The sequence below is a fragment of the Theobroma cacao genome, chromosome 5 (genome assembly GCF_000208745.1).
Source record: "Theobroma cacao cultivar B97-61/B2 chromosome 5, Criollo_cocoa_genome_V2, whole genome shotgun sequence".
Lineage (NCBI taxonomy): Eukaryota > Viridiplantae > Streptophyta > Magnoliopsida > Malvales > Malvaceae > Theobroma > Theobroma cacao.
The window spans coordinates 407,040-415,169 of record NC_030854.1 but is presented as its reverse complement, the minus strand read 5'-3'; the positions used below and the strand labels follow the sequence as shown (position 1 = coordinate 415,169).

At 38.2% G+C, this 8,130-nt stretch overlaps 2 protein-coding genes across 2 annotated transcripts; both read left to right on the top strand.

Annotated features, from left to right (window-relative positions):
- On the top strand, window positions 26-5,694 carry LOC18597482 (ethylene-overproduction protein 1). The gene is made up of 4 exons (XM_018122015.1): window positions 26-2,579; window positions 3,484-3,775; window positions 3,863-4,172; window positions 4,992-5,694. Exons 1-4 carry the CDS (start codon window positions 544-546, stop codon window positions 5,219-5,221), a joined length of 2,868 nt encoding a protein of 955 aa, XP_017977504.1. The 5' UTR covers window positions 26-543; the 3' UTR covers window positions 5,222-5,694.
- Window positions 5,953-7,139, top strand: LOC18597481. The gene has a single exon (XM_007026548.2). It carries the CDS (start codon window positions 6,185-6,187, stop codon window positions 7,058-7,060), a length of 876 nt encoding a protein of 291 aa, XP_007026610.2. The 5' UTR covers window positions 5,953-6,184; the 3' UTR covers window positions 7,061-7,139.

Below are 8,130 nucleotides of genomic sequence, written 5' to 3'. Positions count from 1 at the left end.
ACACACACACACACACACACACACACACACACACACACAAAGGAAAAAATATCATACAGAGGTGATTGAAAGGCAGAGAGATAGAGAGAGAGAGAGAGAGAGAGAGAGAAACAGAGAGTGGCCGTTTCAACGGCCACCTACACCTCAAACAACTTCTGGTTGGCCGCTAACGTGATTATTTCCTCCTCCCTAAATTCAACTCTCCATTTCCAGAGTACCATTTTCTTTCTTTGTGCTTTCTCTCAATTTTCTCGTGAAAAGAAAAAGATTCCCAGAGGGGAGAGAAAGGCAAAAACTTGAGCAGAAAAAGTCCCTAGCTTTATATTTTTTTTTTATAGCACAATTGAGCCCTGCATCACCATCGTGTTCTCAGCCTCTGTTTACCTGAGCTGTGGTGTTGTGCAGGTAAATTTGTTTTGGCATTCATTTCGTTTATATTTCCAGATCTTCTATTTTTGTTTCATTTTTTTTTCTGGGTCTGGAAACTTGTTGAAGTTTTGATTTTTGTACCATTAGAGAAATTCTTTCCTTTTGCTTTCCTTGATGCGAACAAATATGCAGCATAATATATTCACCACAATGCGTAGTTTAAAGCTTATAGATGGATGTAAAGGCACGCAAGTTTATGCGCTTAACACCACCGGTGGTGGTGGTGGTGGCGGTACCACCGCTGGTAGTGGAGCTGGAGGAGTCGGTGAAAAACTATTCCACCAACTTCAAGACCATCTTAGAGCTAATTCGATTCGATCCAAATCGAGTCGAAATTATCAAGCATCTAATACCCCTGCTGTTGTAACTGAAACCCTGCTTCCTTATGGCCTCCCTGTCTCCGATCTCCTTGAGCCCCAGATCGAATCATGCCTAAAGTTCGTTGATTTTATCGAAACTATTGCTGATGTGTATCGTAGGATTGAGAATTGTCCTCAATTTGAGAAATCAGGAATGTTTATAGAGGAATGTGCAATTTTTAGGGGATTATCTGATCCGAAACTGTTCCGGCGGAGCCTTCGGTCAGCCAGGCAGCATGCCGTAGATGTGCATTCTAAGATTGTGCTAGCAGCATGGTTGAGGTATGAGAGGAGGGAGGATGAGCTTGTTGGCACATCTTCAATGGATTGTTGCGGAAGAAACATTGAGTGCCCTAAGGCTACCTTGGTAGCTGGTTATAATCCGGAATCTATTTATGATCCTTGTATATGTTCTAGAACTCCTCAAGGGGAATTTGACGATGATCTTTCAGTGGCGGATGAGGAATGTTCCACTTCTGATGACAGCGGGGATATGTCATTTTGTATTGGAGATGACGAGATTAGGTGTATACGGTCCAATATTGCCTCGTTATCAACACCATTTAGAACAATGTTGTGCGGTGGTTTCAGGGAGTCAAGAAGAGAGAGGATAAATTTTACCAACAATGGTATTTCAGCAGAGGGAATGAGAGCTGCTGAGGTATATAGCAGGACAAAAAGATTAGATTGTTTTGATCCACAAATTGTTTTGGAGCTTCTTTCTTTCTCAAATAGGTTTTGTTGCGACAATTTGAAGTCTGCTTGTGATGCTTATTTAGCATCTTTGGTAAATGAGATGGAGGACGCACTGTTGTTAATTGAGCATGGGTTGGCAGAAAATGCGTATCTTCTTGTGGCAGCTTGCTTGCAGGTTTTCTTGAGGGAGCTCCCAAATTCAATGCACAGTCCTAATGTGATGAAATTATTTTGTAATTCAGATGCAAGGGAAAGATTGGCTCAAGTTGGGCATGCTTCCTTTTTGTTGTATTACTTCTTGAGCCAGATTGCAATGGAGGAAGATATGAAATCTAACACTACTGTGATGCTTCTAGAGAGGTTGACAGAGTGTGCGACAGAAAGTTGGCAGAAACAACTTGCATATCACCAGTTAGGTGTTGTGATGCTTGAGAGAAAAGAGTACAAAGATGCTCAAAATTGGTTTGAGACAGCTTTTAAGTCTGGTCATATATATTCATTAGTGGGTGCCGCAAGGGCCAAATTCAAGCGTGGCCACAAGTATTCAGCATACAAGCTGATTAACTCACTCATTTCAGATTATAAGCCAGTTGGATGGATGTATCAGGAACGCTCTTTGTATTGTAGTGGGAAGGAGAAGATGTTGGATTTAGAAATGGCTACAGAATTGGATCCAACCCTTTCTTTCCCATACAAGTACCGGGCAGTTTCGTTGTTGGAGGTCAACAAGATTGGAGCAGCCATCTCAGAAATCAATAAAATAATCGGTTTCAAGGTGTCCCCTGACTGCCTTGAGTTGCGGGCCTGGATTTCTATTGCCATGGAGGATTATGAAGGAGCTCTTAGAGATGTCCGGGCACTTCTGACTTTAGAGCCAAATTACATGATGTTTCATGGAAAAATGCATGGTGATCACTTGGTGGAGCTCCTCTGTCCTCTTGTTCAGCAGTGGAGTCAGGCTGACTGCTGGATGCAATTGTATGACCGATGGTCTTCTGTCGATGATATAGGTTCCCTAGCTGTTGTACACCATATGTTGGCAAATGACCCTGGAAAGAGCCTCTTACGGTTTAGGCAGTCTCTCCTTCTTTTAAGGTAATATGACAAACTCTTTCACCGATTTAATAAAATTTCTTTTTGCTGTTTCTCTTAACCGGAATTTTCAGTTTAGATTCTTTCTGATAGATTAAAATGTTGTTTTTAGCTCTACAAAAGAACTTACATTCAATGCTCTGTTGTGACGATCAACTACTTTATTACCTTGTAGGTTATGACAGTTTGTTTGCCTTTTGGAACTTAAATCTAAGATTAACATTATGAATTTATGATAAGCCAAGCGAAGTTTATTTCTGTATTCATCTTCAGATGTTGGTATCTGCTATTTAAGTCAGGATAAAGTCTGTGTTAACTGCTGACTAGTTAAATAAAACAAAATCTATATGCAATACAAGTAAGTTTACTGTTGAGACAATGCAGCATGGATGGCCATGAAGGTGATATGTACACTATATGGTATATCTTATGGAAATTTGATTCATTGTTATGTGCACAGTTGAGTTACTAGTATCGGCAGATGTAAAGTAAAACGACCTCCCTTCTCTCCAACTTCTAATGGCTATTTGCCTCAACATATCTATGGTAAATGGTGGAAATTCATTCCTCATTTGCTTCCTAATATTACTATGGGATTTTTTTTTTTGAGGTTAACAAGTGTTTCTTAGATGTGAGTGAATATATTGTAATTATTAAATTATATTTGACATGTTAACTGTCTTGTATCGATGTTGTATATAGGTTGTACATATCAATTGTGATCATAGAAAGTGCCATCTGTCAGAATGGCACTTGAGACTGTTTATCAATGGCATTGATTCGAATAAGTGGCGCATAACTTCTTCCTACACTATTTTAGTTAAATTTAAACTTTGACAGATCGTGATATTCTCTTCACCTTAGTATTTTATCTGTTCTAAGTGTTTGCTGTTACTGAATGCTATAGGTTAAATTGTCAAAAGGCTGCAATGCGTAGTCTACGGTTGGCTAGAAACCATTCTACTTCAGAGCATGAAAGGCTTGTTTATGAAGGATGGATATTGTATGACACTGGCCACCGTGAGGAAGCACTAGCTAAGGCAGAGGAGTCAATCTCCATCCAGAGATCATTTGAAGCTTTCTTCCTTAAAGCATATGCTTTAGCAGATTCCAGTCTTGATCAAGAGTCTTCATTATATGTTATCCAACTTCTTGAGGATGCTCTTAGATGCCCTTCAGATGGGCTTCGTAAAGGACAAGTAAGTATTTTTTTTGGAGTAATTGATTCTATCTATATAAGTGCAATGAAATAGTTTAAAATTCTGAATGATTCTGCAACTCTGCAGGCATTGAATAATTTAGGTAGTGTATATGTAGACTGTGAAAAGCTAGATCTTGCTGCTGATTGCTACATGAATGCACTCAACATCAAGCATACACGAGCTCATCAGGGTCTAGCACGGGTATTTCATCTCAAAAATCAGCGTAAAGCTGCATATGATGAGATGACAAAGCTGATAGAGAAGGCACGTAACAATGCTTCAGCTTATGAGAAGCGTTCAGAGTACTGTGACCGTGACATGGCAAAGAGTGATCTTATTATGGCAACACAATTAGATCCTTTGAGGACATATCCATACAGATACAGGGCAGCAGGTAAATTCCATGACCTGGGTTACCCTTTTGTTTCCCATAATTTTGTTAGTGGAAATTGCTGTTCTCAACTTCAATTTTGATTAGGCATAGCAGAATGCCAATGCACGGTGACTCTTAAGTTTGTAGATTGCCATTAGCTGTAATGGTCAACCTCAACTCAATAGACAATTAATTGATTCTATTTCATGTGTAGATTGAGTGAATCAATTTGCCTGTGGTTTTAGATCTTGTTTACCTTCTTTGAGCTCCTCAATTTCCATCTGCTGCCCGCTCATTGTTTCATTGCTGTATCTTTGGTCATATGGAAGCCTTGATCTTTTCATGTTGTAAGAGTAAAATCTTTTTCCAGGAGGAAACAGTTCATTTTCTTGGATTTGTTCTTGGAGCAAAAGCTTAGGGTTTGCAATTCTTAGATTTAAGGAATAAAATGAAGAAACTTCCTTCATAGTTTGTCTTGCTTCTTATCTGTCATTCTGTAATAGTATATCCATCTTGATAATGAGGTGCTTTGATGATCAGGACTTCTAGTATGAGTGACTAGGAGAATTTCTGCCCCTAATACTGTTAAATTTTCTTAATGGCAATGTTGTTAATAATTATCTATCCTGTAAAATGTTAAAATGTTATCAATCAGAAAGGAAAGACAAGAAAAAAGTATTATTGGAAATTAGCGAAATTTAGCTTTAGTGTCATAACTGCTTGTTATTTGTTCTCAATTGTTACTTCTGTGATATTTAATTTGATTCTGAATGCTCAGAACATATATTCTATTGGGTTAGCTTTTTTTCAGCCTCTAACATGAAGTTTCTGCCCTTCCAGTTCTAATGGATGATCACAAAGAAAATGAAGCTATAGCAGAGCTCACAAAAGCATTAGCTTTCAAGCCAGACCTGCAGCTACTACATCTTCGAGCTGCTTTCCACGATTCAATGGGTGCTTATATATCTGCGGTTAGAGATTGTGAAGCAGCCCTTTGCCTTGATCCCAACCATACCGAAACTCTTGAGCTATATAATAAAGTTCGTGATCAGGTTAAAGAACAGAAGTGAGAAAATCAGATGCCTATAATCATTCCTCTCTTCATCGTCTACCGTTGGTAACCTGATTGTTGCCACCCTTTTTCTTTCAAATATTTTTGTTCAATTACAAGGGCACCATTAGTTTTTTGGATTTTGTCTCTAGAAAATTCAGAAGCACTGCCTAGGCCTTGGGGTGAAATGGAACTCAGGAGGAAAGAAAAAGGAAAGTGTATGGTTTAAAAGGAAAAGGAGAAAAGGGAAACTAGACAAAAGATAGCTTGTAAATATTTGTTTTCTGTGTTATGGATTGAACCAATCAATGATATAAAGAGTCCAGGCATGCGGCTGATGCTGCTACTGCCCTATATATTTCTCCGTCAGGGCGGTGCCAATGCTACAGCCAAAAGAGACATGTAAATGAAACTGCAGAAGTCTGTCCACTCTGAGAGATTTTACATTCTGTTGGCTTTTTTGCTATACCTTATGCATTCTACCTCTTCTCATCCTTGTATTGTTCTTCCAGCGTGAAATTTTTCCCTTCAAAGGGTTTCTTTCAAACAGTTATGTAGGAGACTCCCTAAGCTTGGAAACTTCAAGCACGTTTAATTGATTAATGTCCATGTTAACCATTACACACCATATGATAATTCATGGTAAGTCGATTTCCATCTGTCCAAAGTTGGAATGGGCAACACTGGACGTGGTGCACCACTTCTGCCACATGGTTTTCGGATGATTCCAGCAAATGGTTAATTAACTTCATGGTTCACTTTCATAGAAGGGTTTTCCACCCAACCTGTGAGCATCATAAAGTGAAAACATCGGTTTTCAATACACTGCACGAGATCCCCATAGTTTCAGCTGCTTTACAATTATTTCTCACAACCACTCCTTCTATCACTTCTTCATTCATTCATTCATTCATATGCATCTCAAGTCACCTAGTCCCTTTTTTTCCCCACCTACTCCACTGAATCGTTTCACTTACTAGAAATGATATTTCTCTACATGGGAGAAGGAATGAATGAAGCAATGGAAAAGAAACGGCCCAGGAAGCTGAACTTCAATGCACCACTCTTGTCAACAAGGCGACCTGCAGGTGGTCACATTGGTGATGAACTGTCTTGTACGAATTCCCAGGGGGGATGCAAAGATTCAAGCAATGGGATTCCATTCTGCTGGGAACAGGCTCCAGGAAAGCCCAAGAACTTGGATGGAAGTAACAACGTAGATGATGCGGAAACGCCTCGTCCTAAACTCCCACCGAGCAAATGGCGTCCGCCAGAAGAAGCCTGCCAGGATCACAATCATGACCACGATGAAGGCTGTGATGCTGATGTGGATGACTACGACGATGACAACAACGTTGATGTTTTCTCGGATGCTATGGAAGTTTTGTCACTTACACAAGCAATAGACATTGTTGAGAAAGCAGAAAAGTTTCGTGGATCATCAGACGGGTTAAAATCAAAGAGTTTAGAGCCTAGTGACTTAGATGGGTTAAACCTGGAGAGCTTAGATCGCAGTGATTGCCCATCTCCAAGCTTCATAATCGAGCGCTTCCTTCCTGACGCCACAGCTTTGGCTGCATCATCTGCTATGAACACGTCGTTGAAAACAAAGCTTCCTTATCTCTGCAATTACTCAGAGTCGCCATGTGTTTCCCAAGCAGTGATAAATCGACCATTCTCTTCCCCAAAGGGTTGCGGCCTGGAAATCTTGCTGCCATGGCGTATGAAGCACAAGCTGTGCGGTGTAAAAAGTCCAATCAAGGAAAGCTCTATCATCGTAAAACCAACAACTAGTTCAAAGCAGAAGAAACTATTTTCATCAATTGTTGCCCCTTCTGGAGAATGGAGATGTAAATAAAAGAGGTTTGCTATGTATAGATATATATATACACTGCATGAAATCCTACTGGAACTGAAACATTCTTCTTTCTTTCTCAGTTTTGCTTGTTTTGTCTTGTTTATTCTCTGCCTCTACTTCCTATACTCTTCTAGTATTAGATTAGGTTTAAAATACAAAAATCTTATTACACAAGATTAATACATAATTAGTAGCATTTACAGATGTACCCGAACCTCTGGTTTAGTAATAATGATTATTGCATGGGATCGGCACATTCATAAATATCGTACCCGAACATTTGTTCATAGATATACTCATACATTAGTTCAGTAGTAATGATTAATAAAGGATCTCTTATTAAAATGTATCTGAATATATTAATACATGAGATTGGTACATTATTGACATTCACAAACATTGTTCCCGAACATTTAACTCAATACAATTCATCAATATATCAAACCCTAAACATAAATGAAGCCAAACATCTATTTAAGGAAAAACAGTGAAATTAGAACATCAGATATCACTTTAGACAGCATTAATTAGACTCCTGCCTCCATTGCATGACTCCATAAATATGGATTTTATAAGCATGTCATTCTCAATGATTAGATGTACTTTTGAAGCCATTAATGGATGGTCATACAGCCATCCATTTAATTCTATTCAAAATTAAACTCCATTATTACTATATATATAAAACTAAAATATTGACTAATTTTGTCCTTCTCAAAGTCAAGGTTATTATTAAATTAAATATTGACTAATTTTTTTAAAATATATTTTTATTTATATAAATTATATTAATATTTTTAAAATATAACTAAAATTGAAATAATTGATCAAATCAAATCGTTCGAGATAAGTTGATTTCGATTTTTTTTATTATAATTCGATCAATTTTGATTATTTTTTATGAGAATTCAATTAATTTGCTTTTGAAATTATGAAACCGACTAGATCAAATCGATCAAATAGTTACTTCTAATTTATGATTTAATAAAGAAGAAAATCAGGACAATTGGCAATTAGTGGACTTCCAAGCCCATGTAAAGCAGGCTAAAGCCTATCCAAGCCCCTGGGTC